Source organism: Aegilops tauschii, chromosome 5 (assembly GCF_002575655.3).
Source record: "Aegilops tauschii subsp. strangulata cultivar AL8/78 chromosome 5, Aet v6.0, whole genome shotgun sequence".
Classification (NCBI taxonomy): Eukaryota; Viridiplantae; Streptophyta; class Magnoliopsida; order Poales; family Poaceae; genus Aegilops; species Aegilops tauschii.
The window spans coordinates 412,339,141-412,355,958 of NC_053039.3; the positions used below are offsets into that span (position 1 = coordinate 412,339,141).

The 16,818-nt window shown below is 46.8% G+C and overlaps 2 protein-coding genes across 6 annotated transcripts; one reads left to right on the forward strand and one right to left on the reverse strand.

Annotated features, from left to right (window-relative positions):
• The first annotated feature begins 933 nt into the window (after positions 1 to 933).
• LOC109762087 (phospholipase A(1) LCAT3) lies at positions 934 to 5,558 on the forward strand. Its single transcript, XM_073500528.1, has 11 exons — positions 934 to 1,342; positions 1,454 to 1,545; positions 2,577 to 2,704; positions 2,837 to 2,972; positions 3,053 to 3,104; positions 3,193 to 3,293; positions 3,407 to 3,583; positions 4,080 to 4,237; positions 4,635 to 4,689; positions 4,783 to 4,836; positions 5,181 to 5,558. The coding sequence occupies exons 1-11, from the start codon at positions 1,045 to 1,047 to the stop codon at positions 5,367 to 5,369; spliced, it is 1,440 nt and encodes a 479-aa protein (XP_073356629.1). The 5' UTR covers positions 934 to 1,044; the 3' UTR covers positions 5,370 to 5,558.
• Positions 5,559 to 6,431: 873 nt separating this feature from the next.
• LOC109762085 (phospholipase A(1) LCAT3) lies at positions 6,432 to 14,239 on the reverse strand. 5 transcript variants are annotated; one of them, XR_012185070.1, is made up of 3 exons: positions 13,797 to 14,239; positions 12,869 to 13,693; positions 6,432 to 12,568 (listed from the first exon to the last, which is right to left on the reverse strand). XR_012185070.1 is itself a non-coding variant. In XM_073500529.1 (3 exons), exons 1-3 carry the CDS (start codon positions 14,092 to 14,094, stop codon positions 12,392 to 12,394), a joined length of 567 nt encoding a protein of 188 aa, XP_073356630.1. In that variant the 5' UTR covers positions 14,095 to 14,228; the 3' UTR covers positions 6,432 to 12,391. The 5 variants fall into 5 exon arrangements, 4 of the variants coding, with proteins under 4 accessions (XP_073356630.1, XP_073356631.1, XP_020176493.1 ...); XM_073500529.1 differs by having other exon boundaries at positions 13,602 to 13,693; positions 13,797 to 14,228; XM_073500530.1 differs by lacking the exon at positions 6,432 to 12,568 and adding an exon at positions 12,650 to 12,868 and having other exon boundaries at positions 13,602 to 13,693; positions 13,797 to 14,226.
• Between the last annotated feature and the right edge of the window lie 2,579 nt (positions 14,240 to 16,818).

The window sequence follows — 16,818 nt, forward strand, 5'->3', positions numbered from 1 at the left end:
AGGAGGTCCCAGGCAGGAGGCCTTGCCTCTTCGATCGTTGCTGTTTTTGTGTTTGCCTTCTTAAGGCATCCTTGTCTAACTTTATGTCTGTACTCAGATATTGTTGCTTCCGCTGACTCTTGTGTATCGAGCTTGTATTCGAGCCCTCGAGGCCCCTGGCTTGTAATATGAAGCTTGTATTATTTTAATTTATGTCTAGAGTTGTGTTGTGATATCTTCCCGTGAGTCCCTGATCTTGGTCGTACACATTTTCGTGCATGATTAGTGTACGGTCGAGACGGGGGCGTCACATACAAAAGGCATGTTTGATTGTGTTTATATTTTTTTTATTGTTTCTACCTTGATTTTTATATGAATCTTCTTTGTTCTACTTTAGTGGATGTGTCCTAAAGAGTAGAACCTCTTTAACCTACACCAAGAAAAAGAGTGGTGAAGCTGACGAGGTCGTAAAACGAATGATAAAACAAGAGCGCAATGTGTAGGTCACAAACTCAGTTTCTGGGAGGTACTAAAAGAGTGTGTTGTTTCACAAAAATGAAAAATATATATAGTTGGTGCTAAAAAATATATATAGCACATCATCCCCCATCGAATTAATTTATACAACATTTTTCTATATACATTCGAATACTGTACACTTTTTTTAGGGGGTTTATAAATATACTGTACACATTTTCTCGATGCTGTTTGCGTCCATGCCGGACGCGTAGCAGGAGGGCCGTCCCGTTCTTTTAAATCGGATCCACCTTATCTCCTCCGGCGGTATGGTATTATTTTTTTTCTATTGTATCGATCTTATTTTTTTTAGAGAATATTCTATGGTATCGATCGAACCACCCGTCGTGGATCCTCGCTCGGCACACGCGAACCGTCGGATCCGGCCCGTTGCTGGTCCCACCACCCGCCTGCCAGTCCACCCGGGCTGACCGGGCGTTGCTGCGAGAGAACGGCACCGTTATTTTATTAGCCGTTTATTAGCGCCCCCATGGCCCATGGCCGGCGCACCGGGAGCGCGAACACTGGCAGCGGCAGGCAGGCACCACCATGCTCGGCGCCGTCCTCCGGATGCGGCTCCGCGTGCTCCGCCGCCACCTCCGCCTCCGCCTCCACGGCCGCAGGCGGCTGCGGCGCTGTCGGTCCCGGAGAGGGGGCGGCGGCGCGGCGGGGGGCGAGGAGGAGGGGGCGCGCGAGCCGGTGCTGCTCGTGTCCGGGATGGGCGGGTCCGTGCTGCACGCGCGGCGGCGGTCCGACCCCAAGTTCGACCTCCGGGTCTGGGTGCGCATCCTCCTCGCCGACCTCGAGTTCAAGAAGTACCTCTGGTCGCTCTACAACGCCCAAACCGGTGGGTTGTGGCTTGGCTTGTCTGTGTTCCCCAGCTGTTCGATGAAACGTTTCGGTGCACTCGGGGGGTGGTTGATTTGATCGAGGTGTCTTCTGGTGGCTTCTTGCGCAGGGTATGTGGAATCGTTGGACGACGATGTGGAGATTGTGGTGCCGGACGACGATCATGGGCTGTTCGCCATCGACGTTCTCGATCCTTCCTGGGTGAGTGGGCTTATGGTTGCTAGTTCAGTGAATGGAGTTCAATGGTAGATCTTTTCTTCCGTTCGTTCGATGAACTGTACGCTGGCTATAGGGTTTTTTTTTTGCCCCTTTTTGTGAGCATGGCCAGTGGGAGTTTTTTGGGGGTGATTCTTGTGACACTTGGTGTCTGTTAATTGGGGCAATTGGGAAGGGAGAAGAGGAAGTGGACATATAGAGATAGAGGGATCAGTGATGGATATCCGTTTCGTACTGTCGTATGGAGAGCTTTCTTGTCCTTTTAGCTTACTAGTGCTCTCGGAGAATGGATAACAGGATAGGGACAAGCATTTGGTACATATGGACTGTAAATTGCATTTAGATTGTGAACCGACTAGGATGAAAATCTGGATTTATGTGGACCACGATTGCTTACCACAGGACAAAAATAGTGAGCCGGAGCTATTATAGTCCATCAAATTTGTATTTATATTCTCTTAACTTCAAGGAATGAAGCCATGCTTTCGCTCATGAAATGTTCAGTCAAATGATCTATGCAGTATATGAGGAATCGCAGGGCTGGAACTGGTAGCTGAAAATGGAGCATTGAGACAGTGATAATACATGCCAAGTTGCTAACGTACCTGCATGTCATATCAACAAGATTTGTGTTCGAACAATTAATCCATCGGTGAAACTGATGCTTATCCTACTTGATTGCTCTTGGTACTTAAACATTTTGACGTTGATTTCAGGTAGAATTAATTCCGTAACTGCTGAGTTTGAAACGAAAATAAACATTTTTTGTATTGTAGAAATATTGGAAAGGGAATTTGACTTAAAAATGGTATCTTAGCTGCTGATACCGAATGAGTTCACTTCAAGAATTCATGGGATGGCTAATCCCTCATAGAGGGTATTTAATCATGTAATTCAAATCATTATTCAAGAAGCGAATTCCGTTTCTGAATTAATTGCCGTCTCTGATTTAACCAGTTGTTGCAAAGAGCATAATTTTTGTGATCTGATTTGTGCCCCATCTCTCTTAACTTCAGTTTGTAGAGCTACTGCATCTGACTATGGTGTATCATTTCCATGATATGATTGATATGCTCCTTGACTGTGGATACGAGAAAGGAACAACACTATTTGGATATGGTTATGATTTTCGTCAAAGCAACAGGTACAATCCTCTAAATCAACACTTAAGTGGGTTCATCTGGATGCTATAATCAGTAGCATAAAAAGTGGCTTAGCCTAAAACATGTTCTGTTTCACAAGCACAAGGTGCTGTAACGATGGTTTTATCTGGCAGGATAGACAAAGCAATGGCTGGTTTGAGAGCAAAACTTGAGACGGCTTACAAGGCCTCTGGTGGGAAAAAAGTAAACATAATCTCCCATTCTATGGGAGGATTGCTAGTACGCTGTTTCATGTCTATGAATCATGATGTGAGTTTTCTTGTTTGATATGCCACTTTGCCTATGCAGCCAAAATTCGTTTCTCAAATCTTTCCATTTCATTTTTCTAGATATTTTCGAAGTATGTCAATAAATGGATTTGCATTGCTTGTCCATTTCAAGGTAATGCACTTTCAGTCAATTGATATATTCTGTCACTTCTCACCTTTGATAGGATACACTTCTCATATTAGTTCTCATATCTTGGCAGGTGCCCCAGGATGCATCAATGATTCTCTTCTAACTGGACTGCAGTTTGTTTATGGTTTTGAAAGTTTCTTTTTCGTTTCTCGATGGGCGATGCACCAACTGGTAATTTCTTGACCATGTTGCATCTAAGCTTCATGAACTCATCAATGTTTGCTACTGTACAGTAGCTATTCCATGCCATCTAAAAATAATCTCTGCCTCTTCACTTTATGTAGCTGGTTGAGTGCCCATCAATCTACGAAATGCTGCCAAATCCAAACTTTGAGTGGAAGGAAAAACCAATCGTTCAGGTTTGGCGAAAGAATCCTGAAAAGGATGGAACAGTAAAGCTAGTTTTGTATGAAGCAACTGATTGTGTTTCTCTGTTTGAAGAAGCTTTACAAAATAATGAGGTATTCATACTCACTTCTACATGTTTTTGATATAATAATGCCATTTTTGTTGTATACTGGCCATGCAAGCTCATTTACTAGAGACAAGAAACATCCAGACACAGACTTATTGTAATACGCATGAAAATCACATGTACATTGTCCAGTACATTAATTTCATAGTATACACATTATTTGTAGATTCCAGATATTTTTTACTTTCGACAGTCAGGGTCTTAGGGACAATATGCACTACAAATGAATTTATTCTTTGTGGTAGTGGCAGTGCACTATGCATGTTTCCTTTGATTGTTATGTCGTGTTTAACCTATAAATGTAATGAACTATTCAGACATTCCCACTTTATCTTGTTTTATTCTCGGAAAAACTTTTCCTTCCATTAATTTTTTCTAACAAGTGGAAGTTGATGTAACTCTTGCATGAAGCTATATAATGTATTTTTTGACTCTTAGTCAGCTACTTGTTTGATACTCCATTCTATTTTTTCTATCTGTAGCTCAATTATAATGGGAAGACAATTGCACTACCATTCAATATGTCCATCTACAAATGGGCTACTGAGACTCGCCGTATTCTCGAGAATGCTGAACTACCAGATACCGTGAGTTTTTATAGTATACATGGGACATCTTATGAAACACCATATGATGTTTGGTAAGTATTATGATGGCAATTAATACTAACATCGTGTGTTTTTAACTTTTTATACTGTTCTAGAAATGATAGTGTGAGATTCATCATTATTGTTAGGGTACGTGAGATTCATTATTATTGTTAGGGTACTATAACTCTAGTGTTGCTCATTAGTTGGGAGCTTTCGATACAGTAGCTGATATGATTGAATAAGAATGAAGCAATTTCCTGTTGATGTTCGCTTCACAGTAGTTGACTTTAAGCTTCAAAACAAGTGCTATCAGCTTATATTTCAGTATTTTTTTTCCTTCTGCAACGATAACACAGAGTTGTTTTCTTTTAGATAAATTCAGAAGCTGATGAATCTGATAGCAAATGTACTGCGTTTCATTCCTCCTGGCTTTCCTTTTTTGCACAGCTATGGCTCTGAAAGCTCCCCAATTGGAGATCTCTCAGAAGTGTGCCGCACAGTGGTACTGTCTTCCGTTACTTGAAGTCTGACACGTTCTTGTTGGAATCTTGCAATGTCTGTTTATGGTAATGACATGTGATTATCCTATTGTCAGCCTACATACACATATGTGGATGGAGATTGCACCGTTCCTGTCGAATCAGCCACGGTAACCATTCTTTCTGTCATAGTGAAGTATGCCAACTATCTAGTTGCAAAAACATCTTATATTGTGGGACGAAGGGAGTATCTGTTTTAAAAGCAGAAGCTTTGGTGCACTAAGCTGTACTTTAGCTGATACTCCTCTAACACGGGGTCCGGCAACGGTGGTTACGCCTGTGTTGCACAAATCATCTTACATTCTGCAATGTGTTTCTGTTCCTTGTCGGACGATAACATATCTATTTACAACTGATTTTATCAGATAGCGTGGCTTATTGTGCCTAACCTTGCCATTCACAATATTGAATTTACAAGCTTCCCCTGCACCTATGCATCTATATTTGCTGACAGGCTGATGGGTTCCCAGCGAAAGAAAGGGTAGGCGTCAGGGCCGACCACCGAGGGCTGCTGTGTGATGAGAATGTGTTCAAGCTTCTCAAGAAATGGCTCGGCGTAAGTGAGAACGCACGGGGTAGGGTGTCGAAATCGCAAATCATGGACATGCCCCCAGAGAGGATCCCTGATCAGGCCAGTCTCTGATAGATATGGCATCGATTTCTTCGAGGGAACGGTTATTTTGGTCCTTTCCCTTGAAGAGACGGGCACGCGATGTACCGGTAATTGTGTACAAAATTTATCTACCATGTGGAACATTGTGAAAAACTTCATGGGCATATATTACGTTGTAGTATATCAATATATCATATGTGCCTGGAAACTTCTGCAAAATAGTGTTGCCCGCCTCCTTGGATGTCCACTGATTGGACGTTGGGCTCTTGTAACTATAACCTCAAGCGTCCAGGAGGTCTTTGGTGAGTTACCTTGATTCCTTGGTTGGACTTAAAATTGATCTATCTTCTGATCCGAGCAAAGGGAAGTCCTTAGTTACATATGACAGGCCACTTAAAAAATTCACATGTTCGAATAGTTGAGAGCACTCCTGTCAATTGGTGTCCCCCTATGGCTGGTTGGGTGAAACTGAATACTGATGGGCCCTTTGCAGAAAATGGTACGGCTGGTGCGGGGATGGTGCTGCGAGATGATAGAGGTAATGTCATCTACTCAGCTTGTAGGGAGCTTTTTTCATGCCGAGAAATTCTTGAGGCTGAGTTGTGTGCTTGCATGGAAGGCCTGTCTTTTGCAATTCAGAGAAGCGACTTGCCGATCATTATTGAGATGGACTCCATTGTTGCAGTTAAGCTGATTCAAGCGATAGATATTGATAGATCGATCTACTCTTCTTTAGTTAAAGAAATTAGACACCTGATGTATTATTCATATAAATCGTATGCAAAATAAGGTTAGCGATAGCTTAGTAAAGTTTGCTAGACAAGAGGGTAGAACAATGACCTGGGTTGGCTCAGGCCCATCAGTTTCTTTAGAGCTAGCCGAGGCTGATTGTAAGGACATTGAGATTTGAGTAATACAAAGATTTTACCCGCAAAAAAACCCCTCATAGAAGGCTTGTACTCTCTCATCTTTTCAATGCAATGGAACGCAAAGATCCTTTTGCGCTTTCTAAAAAAAATAGAAAAATAATAACTATTTTTATCAGACGTAACGACCGCTTCTCCACCGGCCTTTCCCCGTCCCCTTGCCTCCTTTTTTTTCGATAAAGGATATTTTTTTATTGACTCATAATGTAGCATCGAGGGATACAATCATAATGAGTACAACACCCGGCCTCTGCATAGCTAGGATGCACACAGCCAACACTAACACACACAAATAATCACGTCCGCGTGGAGCAAAGTCATACAAGACCGAAGCTATGGCAGACGGAGTGATAAAAAGAAAAATTCCTGAAGCGATTCGACAATATACGGTGGTGACCATCGGCACCCATCATCTATTGACAACACAAGGAATACGAGAAAGGTTCTTCAAAAGCGACGCCTCCAGGAAGGGAACGGCACACAAGCGCCGCCGTCGCCGGATTCAACCACCAAAGGTCAAACCATGGGTTTTCACCCTGAAGATCAAGTCCGAGCAAACTCCAAACAATGCCTTCATCAGGGTAACGATGCAAAGAACGCCGCCATTGTCAGGTACAACCAACTAGGGTTGAACCTAGGGTTTTTACCCTGGAACTCGAGACCGGGTACTCGAGAAGTACCACCCAATCAAAGTCATCCTTTGTTTTCTCCTCCACTTTACGCAATCCCTGCAACAGCATACGTGCAAGAGCCGCTCACCATGACGAAGCCTTTAACGGGGAAAGAACATCAGCACCATCAAAATCCTGAGATTCTCCGGCGGCGCCGCATCATCCTCACAAATGGCAGCTGATGGTTGATCTGCATCAGACGACACCACCATGTGACGCCACTAACTCCACCGTCCTCGCCTGTGGCAGCATGACCGCGAACGATCCAACGCCGAAGTGACGCGACGCTCCAGGCCACAATCAACAACAGCTTCGTGCCGCCGGCTGCAGATCTGACTGATCCAGGTGAACATTATTGTTTTCGCTAGATCGATGGTCGAACCGCAGTACCCGACCAGTCACCGTCGTCCCGCAGATGCCAGAATCAGAGGCCACTCAGCCTTGCGCCCAAGCCCGATGGAAGACCATCATGACCGCCGCCTTCCTGCGGCTGCACGGTCGATGGCCCATGGCTGCTGCGGATTGACTTGGTTGCTTGGTGCACCCACATCTCGCTGAACTGGACATCTTAAGGGAAATCCGAGGCAGCCGCCCAAGCATGAATCGGTGTTGCCGCTGCAATGTCCGCCTTCAGAGCATCTGGTCACCTCACACGCATCATCAAACACCACGGGAACGGAGCGCTCCGTCCCCTTGCCTCCTATCGCCGGCTCCGGCATCTACCCGGTTTCCTCTCGTTGTGCGCTCTTTGTGCTTTGTCTTTTACTGTATTTTTATTTGTGTCCATGGCAGTGGAGAAGCCACCGTTTCAAAATAAGTTTCTCCGGCTTCATCCCCGTCCTGGCAGCGTCTTCTCCGACAGCTAGGCTGATGTGCGGACGGGGAAGCCTCTGCCCCAGGCAAGTTTCTTACGCGGTGTTTAAAACGAAGATTCAGGCTAGTGGATAAGCCTTTATCAAAAAAAATTTTTTTGCCTCGTCCCAACATTCTTGTTTGTATCTCTAAAGATAAGATATTAGAGCATCTTCAGCCATGTATCTCTAATTCGATCCCTTAAACGCCCGCGGACGCGTCCGGTAGTGACCGGACGCGTCCGCTTTGAGCCCCTATTTGTTCGCCCGCACAATCACACTTTTCATTTTCTTCCTCACATGTCTGGTCACGTGCATGTGATTGGTGAAGATGAAGAGAGAAAAAGAAAAGAATAAAGAAAGAAAGAGAAAAGATGGTCCGGGGTGGGGTGGCATCAAATGTGGTGGTCCGTGATCCCTCATATCCTCCACATATTTGAGATGGATATGAGGATTCGCAGATAGTCCGAACGTATAGGGATGATATGAGGTGTTCGGTTGGATAACGTTTTTCCTTCTTTCTCCTATCTGGTCACTGATCGGATGCGTCCGGGGGAGATTGTTTGAGGCGCCCGGCTGTAGATGCTCTTTAGCTCTCTGGGAAGCCCCCTATGTCACCTCATGTTTCAGTTTTCTTCTTCTTAGACGCATTTAACAATTATGCTCGCGGCATGAGTTTCACCGGCCCTAGGATACGTGGTTTTGTTCGTGCGTTGAGCATAGCGGAGATACGTGCCATCAAACTTTTGACATGTTACTTTCATATGGCCGTAGTCCAAACAACGTTTCTAACGCTCCTCCATTCTCCACCAAATTTCATGAAAACAAAGACCACGAGAGAGTGTGGGAGCCCCGGATCTTTGGTTCTGGCATGAAGATACGGGTAGGAGTTCTTGGCGGCGTTGCGGAGGAATAATGTTGCCGGAGTTCCATCCCCATCCCGGCAATGTCACTTGTGGCGGAGTCGGGGGGAGCTTCCGACGGTGTGTGCTCTCGGATCCATGGATTCGTTGAGCTTTGGTGCTCTAGGTATGGTTGTTCCCGGTATGGAGGAGCACATGGATATGTGATTTCAGCGTCAACTTTGGCGATCTTTCGGCCAAGGCGATGATCCAGCAGGATCGGTGCTTCGATGACTTCTCGTCCGCGTGAACTACAAGGTCAGCCTGACTCTGGTTTGCGAGGGGCAGCGGCGGCGCGCCATCAGCACGTTGGGGTGGAAGACGATGGCCAGTTCCCTGTGAACTGTGTTGTAATTTCTTCTTTTCTCGAGGGGTGCTCTGTAATGGTGTGTGCTGATTAATAGATCTACCCAAATGATAACGCCAACACGTGTGGCACGAAGCATCATGGCCCAAACGCCTCCATTACCATTCATTTTGCCACGTCAAAACAGATGACATCAGCGGGAATCTTTTTGGTTTTCGGCTAAAAAATGTTTTATCTCCTAATTAAAAATCCGTTTTCACCATTAAATCTGTCTCGACGAGATCTTCAAAACTAGATCACATGTTGATATGTTTCAATGAAATTTTTTTGAACAAAAGTTGCCATGATGTTTACACTGTAGTTGCCATAGTGTTTAGACTAAAGTTACCATGTGGCAATCTTAGTTTATAGATCATGGCAATTTTAGTATTTTAACCATGACAATTCCAGTACTTTGACCATGGAAATTATTTTTGTATGAACCATGGCAATTTTAAGTGCATGTATCATGGCAATTTTAGTTTATGGTTTATGGCAAGTCTAGTTTCTTCATTCTCGTTTTATAATATGTCAAAAATTACTTTTGAAGGTAGAAGAAAAAATAGCTGAAACATATCATGGCAACTTCGGTATAAACACCATGACAATTTATGTGCAATAGACATGACAACTTTTAACTCCCCAAAAAAATATCATCGAAACATATTGAGATCTAGTTTCGAAGATCTCGTCGCGATGGATTTAATAGTGAAAATGGATCTTCAATCGGATTTTTCATTTAAGGGATAAAACATTTAAAAAACTGGAAATCTAAAAAGATTCCCACATGCATGCATGCGATGACGTGGCGCAATCTGTGTGTTATAGGGCGTGTGGGCGGGTGTTGCTCTCATCACACGTGTGGACGTTACAAGCGTCCTAGATCTATGCGTTTTTTCGCAAAAGAAAAGAAAAAGAAAAATATCAAAGATACAAAGTAAGAGAAATGAGCCTAGCTCAACAAGACTTAAGTCTCCACAAAAGAAGCAACTATCGGCGAATCGTAAACGCATAAAAATAGGGCATAAAAAGAAGAGCGGCACAGCAAGACGTGCATGCGCTTTTAGTGTGTTGTTTGTATCTGATCAATGTATATATATCCAAAATAAAAATAGTATGGGTTCTGGGGTTCTTTCCGTTGGGCTAAGAGGTTGAAGTAACACCTTCGTTTGGAGTGGACGGACTCCAAACGATTATTACCTTATCGTCACTCATTGTCAATCCAAGCCGTTCGTTTCTGATCAACTGAAACGGAAAAGACTTCCAGTCACCTTACGCATAGTTTATGCCTAGTTTGGCAACACGGTTTTTATACATCTCAATATTTCAATGTATGGACACGGAATACTTTAACTTTTTTTTGCGAGGGAAAGGAGAATTCATTAATTAAGCTGCAGCCATGTCTGCATTACATAGGTCCGGAACCTCGTTCGGACCGGATCGAAGCTACACCGCAGTGCGCTTCTTTATTTGGCAAAGTTTGTTAAAAAGTGACTAACATCGTTTTGTTCTCGCCTCATAAGCTTAACTAAGAATTCACTACGTTCCTGAAGACACGAATTAATCTCACGGATCAACATCATATGCTTCGACTGGTTGCCATTACCTCCCTCGATCAGTTTTGTCACTTCCGCGCAGTCCGTTTGAATCACAAAAGGCAGCTCAGACCACTGGGTAGCGAGGGAGACGCCTTCTGAACATGCAGCAAGTTCAGACTCGAGCGGTGATGCACACTGCCTTAGCTCACGACAAGACAAAAAATAATATCTCCATGTTCATCTCGGAGGACCATGCCAGCTCCTGCAGTCCCCTCTTTAGAGCATCTCCAACAGCCGTGCCAAAAAGCGCGCGTGCGGGGTAAACCGAGTTTTTAGCGCGCGTGGGACGTTTCGGCGCGCTCCAGCGGTGGCGGGAAAGTCGTGCGCACGGGAACAGTTTGCGCGCGCGCGAAAAGGCGGCAGGTCGCGCGCTATTTTTGGCGTACCGCTTCCGGCGCGCCTATAAAATGCGGCGCTCGCCACGCGTCTATTCCACACACTTCTCTTCCTCTTCCGCTGCCACGCGCGCCTCCACCGCTTCCTCGGTTGCTTCCGCTGCCACGCGCGCCACCGCTCCAGCGCCCCGCCATCGACGCGCCACCATGCCGCCGCGCCGCCGAGGAGCGTCGGGCTACCGCGGCGTCCGCCAGCGCCCAACGGCGGGTTCTACGCCGAGATACGGTCCGGCCAACTCCGGCTCGGCCTCGGCACCTTCGAGACGGCGCACGAGGCCGCCTGCGCGTACGACGCCGCGGCGTGGCGCCTAGGCAGGCCGCGCCCGCAGAAGAACTTCCACGACGTCCACACCCTCCAGCAGGCGCTGGACGTCGCCCCGCCGCCTCGTCTTCGCACGGCACAAGACCGTGCGGAGCATGCTGAGCGGCAGCGCCGCCTCCTCGTCGCCCATGAGGACGAGCGGACCATGGCGGAGTGGCGCCGACGCCACCCGGAGGACGTCACCTACGAGCAAGCCTACTGGGCAAGGCGCCGCGAGGACACGCAAAGGCGCCGCGACGAGCGGTTGGATAGGCGTCGGCGAAAGGCTCTGGCGATATCGCAGGGCGACATCGTTCAAAATGGTGGGCAGTCGATCTTTTCGGCTGATGATGACCGTTGGTTGGACATGTGGATCGATACCTCGGACCAGACCAGCGAGGATGGCGGCGATGACGATGACGACTGGGAGTAGGCTGTAGTTGCGTATGTAGTTGCACCATCTAGTAGTTTTTTTTTATGTCGTTGCACTATTTAGTAGTAGTTTTTCTATCTATCTATGCTATGGAACTATGTAAAATATCTATGTATCTTTTTTTTATCTATGAATTTTATTTATCGTTTTATTAAAAAATGTACGCAATATTTAGCGCGCGCTGCATTTTAGTGCGGCCGCTGGAGCTACGCACGCGCGCTCAATTTTGACGCGTCTGCTGAAGCCACCGCTGTCGGCCGCGCCAAACCAGGCGAACGGCGCGCGCCAAATGCGTTTTTTGCGCGCGGCGCGTTGCGCGGCTGTTGGAGATGCTCTTAGCAGAGAAGGACCCGTCTATGTTGAGCGCTGCCCAGCCGGCCGGCGGTGCCTCCCATTTTAGTGCTGGTGGCTTTTCCTGCTGTACATATGATAACAATTTCCTGCTGGGCAGTGGCGCAGCCACCATCTTTCCTTTGATATGATCTCCATGAGGGTACGCCTGGACGGCCAGCAATGAGTTGATGTAGCTGCTTAGGAATCTGGTCAAGGCTTCAACCGGCGGTGGTCGTTTGTCGTGGACGATCTCATTTCTCACATGTTTTAGGCTAAGCCACTTTTTATGCTACTGATTATAGCATCCAAATGAACCCACTTAAGTGTTGATTTAGAGGATTGTACCTGTTGCTTTGACGAAAATCATAACCATATCCAAATAGTGTTGTTCCTTTCTCGTATCCACAGTCAAGGAGCATATCAATCATATCATGGAAATGATACACCATAGTCAGATGCAGTAGCTCTACAAACTGAAGTTAAGAGAGATGGGGCACAAATCAGATCACAAAAATTATGCTCTTTGCAACAACTGGTTAAATCAGAGACGGCAATTAATTCAGAAAGGGAATTCGCTTCTTGAATAATGATTTGAATTACATGATTAAATACCCTCTATGAGGGATTAGCCATCCCATGAATTCTTGAAGTGAACTCATTCGGTATCAGCAGCTAAGATACCATTTTTAAGTCAAATTCCCTTTCCAATATTTCTACAATACAAAAAATGTTTATTTTCGTTTCGAACTCAGCAGTTACGGAATTAATTCCACCTGAAATCAACGTCAAAATGTTTAAGTACCAAGAGCAATCAAGTAGGATAAGCATCAGTTTCACCGATGGATTAATTGTTCGAACACAAATCTTGTTGATATGACATGCAGGTACGTTAGCAACTTGGCATGTATTATCACTGTCTCAATGCTCCATTTTCAGCTACCAGTTCTAGCCCAGTGATTCCTCATATACTGCATAGATCATTTGACTGAACATTTCATGAGCGAAAGCATGACTTCATTCCTTGAAGTTAAGAGAATATAAATACAAATTTGATGGACTATAATAGCTCCGGCTCAGTATTTTTTTTCCTGTGGTAAGCAACCATGGTCCACATAAATCCATTTTTTTCATCCTAGTCGGTCCACAATCTAAATGCAATGTGCAGTCCATATGTACCAAATGCCTGTCCCTATCCTGTTATCTATTCTCCAAGAGCACTAGTAAGTAAAAGGACAAGAAAGCTCTCCATACGACAGTACGAAACGGATATCCATCACTGATCCCTCTATCTCTATATGTCCACTTCCTCTTCTCCCTTCCCATTTGCCCCAATTAACAGACACCAAGTGTCACAAGAATCGCCCCCAAAAAACTCCCACCGGCCATGCTCACAGAAAGGGGCAAAAAAAAAAAAACTATCGCCAGTGTACAGTTCATCGAACGAACGGAAGAAAAGATCTACCATTGAACTCCATTCACTGAACTAGCAACCATAAGCTCACTCACCCAGGAAGGATCGAGAACGTCGATGGCGAAGAGGCCATGATCGTCGCCCGGCACCACAATCTCCACATCGTCGTCCAACGACTCCACATACCCTGCGCGAGAAACCACCAGCAGAGAGAAGCCACCTCAATGAATCAACCACCAGCAGTGCAACGAAACGTTTCATCGAACAGCTGGAGACCACGGACAACCCACCGGTTTTGGCGTTGTAGAGCGACCAGAGGAACTTCTTGAACTCGAGGTCGGCGAGGAGGATGCGCACCCAGACCCGGAGGTCGAACTTGGGGTCGGACCGCCGCCGCGCGTGCAGCACCGACCCGCCCATCCCGGACACGAGCAGCACCGGCTCGCGCACCCCCTCCTCCTCGCCCCCCGCCGCGCCGCCGCCCCCTCTCCGGGACCGACAGCGCCGCCGCCGCCTGCGGCCGTGGAGGCGGAGGCGGAGGTGGCGGCGGAGCACGCGGAGCCGCATCCGGAGGACGGCGCCGAGCATGGTGGTGCCTGCCTGCCGCTGCCAGTGTTCGCGCTCCCGGTGCGCCGGCCATGGGCCATGGGGGCGCTAATAAACGGCTAATAAAATAACGGTGCCGTTCTCTCGCAGCAACGCCCGGTCAGCCCGGGTGGACCCGACGGTTCGCGTGTGCCGAGCGAGGATCCACGACGGGTGGTTCGATCGATACCATAGAATATTCTCTAAAAAAAATAAGATCGATACAATAGAAAAAAAATAATACCATACCGCCGGAGGAGATAAGGTGGATCCGATTTAAAAGAACGGGACGGCCCTCCTGCTACGCGTCCGGCATGGACGCAAACAGCATCGAGAAAATGTGTACAGTATATTTATAAACCCCCTAAAAAAAGTGTACAGTATTCGAATGTATATAGAAAAATGTTGTATAAATTAATTCGATGGGGGATGTGCTATACATTAGCACAAAGCATTTTTATTTTTTGGCATCCAAGTATGGTTAAAAAAATCCAGTACAAAAGATGATTATCGAGAAAAGGTTGAGCACTTGCACGTCAGCTTCATTAACAATTTGACAATTCGAAGCAACCGGCTTAGAAAACGAATTAATCTTAATGATATTTGGCAGCGGTTTTTTTTTTCAAAACGTTTTGCAGCGTTTTTTCTCCTCATAAGATAGGAATCTCAGTTTCAGAAGCAACCAACTTAGAGAACGAATTAATCTTAGTGTTGTTTGGCAGTGTCTTTTCTCTTCATAGTTGAGGAATTTTAATTTCTGAATTCTATACTCATACAGTCGACATAGGAAATTTTTATACCACAAAAAGGAACTCATACAAGATAATCTGCATCACAAAAATTTCTAGGATGCGTACAAGATATGAATTCTTAATAGCATCTCAAATCACAAAATAAAACAACTAAATCTAATGTATAATTTCAAAACTGATACGAGATGAAAATCAAGAGAAATTAGTATACTGTGATGTGCTAACCTGCTAGTGTTGTTGGCTGAACCAGTTTAGTACGTTGCGTCGTCAACTCGCCGTATGAATCAGATTGTGAGAAGCAGAGTAGGCAGTAGGGTATCAGAGTTAGACGGGCGGCAAGGGCACACAGCGGCGGCGGCGACGGCTAATCTCTACCCAGGTACACGCTAATTACGAACAAAAAAAGGAGTCCCAAAGACTAGAGGCCTGTTCGGAGTCCCTCCGGCTCCATGACTCCGCTCCCGGAGCGAACGGAGCAGTAGATTAAAATGTTGGAGCGAGCAAACAATAGCTCCGTAGATCCTGGTATTTCAAGGAGCGCTGGTTTGCCGAACGGGCCCTAGATCGGAGGTTACGTTGTCAACTGGCCGCTAGTGGGCTTTTACTATGGGCTTTGGGGGGGGGGGGCAACTACGTTGTACGTGCGATTATGGGCTCGTTGCTTGTACGTCTCCAACTATATCGCTCGATCCTTGGGGGTGTTGGGGAACGTAGTAATTTTAAAAAATTCCTACGCACACGCAAGATCATGGTGATGCATAGCAACGAGAGGGGAGAGTGTCGTCTACGTACCCTCGTAGACCGAAAGCGGAAGCGTTAGCACAACGCGGTTGATGTAGCCGTACGTCTTCACGATCCGACCGATCAAGTACCGAACGCACGGCACCTCCGAGTTCTGCACACGTTCAATTCGATGACGTCCCTCGAACTCCGAACCAGCCGAGCTTTGAGGGAGAGTTCCGTCAGCACGACAGCGTGGTGACGATGATGATGTTCTACCGACGCAGGGCTTCGCCTAAGCACCGCTACGATATAATTGAGATGGATTATGGTGGAGGGGGGCACCGCACACGGCTAAGAGATCAAGAGATCAATTGTTGTGTCTCCAAGGGGTGCCCCCTGTTGGGATCGTAGCAGAAATTAAAATTTTCTACGCATCACCAAGATCAATCTATGGAGTTTACTAGCAACGAGAGGGGAGGAGTGCATCTACATACCCTTGTAGATCACGAGCGGACGCGTTCAAGAGAACGGGGTTGATGGAGTCGTACTCGTCGTGATCCAAATCACCGATGATCCAAGCGCCGAACGGACGGCACCTCCGCGTTCAACACACGTACGGAGCGGTGATGCCTCCCACGCCTTGATCCAGCAAGGAGGAGGGAGAGGTTGAGGAAGAAGGCTCCAACAGCAGCACGACGGCGTGGTGGTGGTGGAGTGACAGTTCTCCGGCAGGGCTTCGCCAAGCACACGCGGAGGAGGAGAGGTGTTGGGGAGGGGAGGGGCTGCGCCTTGGATGTCGTGCTGTAGCCCTCCCCTCACCCTTCTATTTATAGGGAGAAGGGGGAAGGGGGCCGGCCCCTCTAGATGAGATCTAGAGGGGGGCGGCGGCAAAGGGGGGAGGGAGCTTGCCCCCCAAGCAAGGGGGGCGCCCACCCTTTAGGGTTCCCCCCAAACCCTAGGCGCATGGGCCCTAGGGGGGTTGGCGCCCAGCCCACTAAGGGCTGGTTCCCTTCCACCTATAGCCCATAAGGCCCTCCGGGGCAGGTGGACCCCCGGAACCCCTCCGGTGGTCATCGGATGAACCACGATGTCGAGTATTCAAGCAATCCCGTATACAATTCCCTTTGTCAATCGGTACTTTACTTGCCCGAGATTCGATCTTCGGTATCCCAATACCTCGTTCAATCTCGTTACCGGCAAGTCACTTTACTCGTTCCGTAATGCATGATCCCGTGACTAACTACTTAGTCAC

Excerpts from the sequence above, each read along its gene's own strand:
- LOC109762085 (XM_073500529.1), bottom strand. The coding sequence starts at position 14,094 with ATGCTCGGCGCCGTCCTCCGGATGCGGCTCCGCGTGCTCCGCCGCCAC. Across the intron at positions 13,694-13,796 it reads GCTCTACAACGCCAAAACCG|GGTATGTGGAGTCGTTGGAC; the intron begins GTGGGTTGTCCG and ends TTTCTCGCGCAG. Across the intron at positions 12,569-13,601 it reads ACGTTCTCGATCCTTCCTGG|TTTGTAGAGCTACTGCATCT; the intron begins GTGAGTGAGCTT and ends TCTTAACTTCAG.
- LOC109762087 (XM_073500528.1), top strand. The coding sequence starts at position 1,045 with ATGCTCGGCGCCGTCCTCCGGATGCGGCTCCGCGTGCTCCGCCGCCAC. Across the intron at positions 2,705-2,836 it reads GATTTTCGTCAAAGCAACAG|GATAGACAAAGCAATGGCTG; the intron begins GTACAATCCTCT and ends TTTATCTGGCAG. Across the intron at positions 2,973-3,052 it reads TCATGTCTATGAATCATGAT|ATATTTTCGAAGTATGTCAA; the intron begins GTGAGTTTTCTT and ends TCATTTTTCTAG.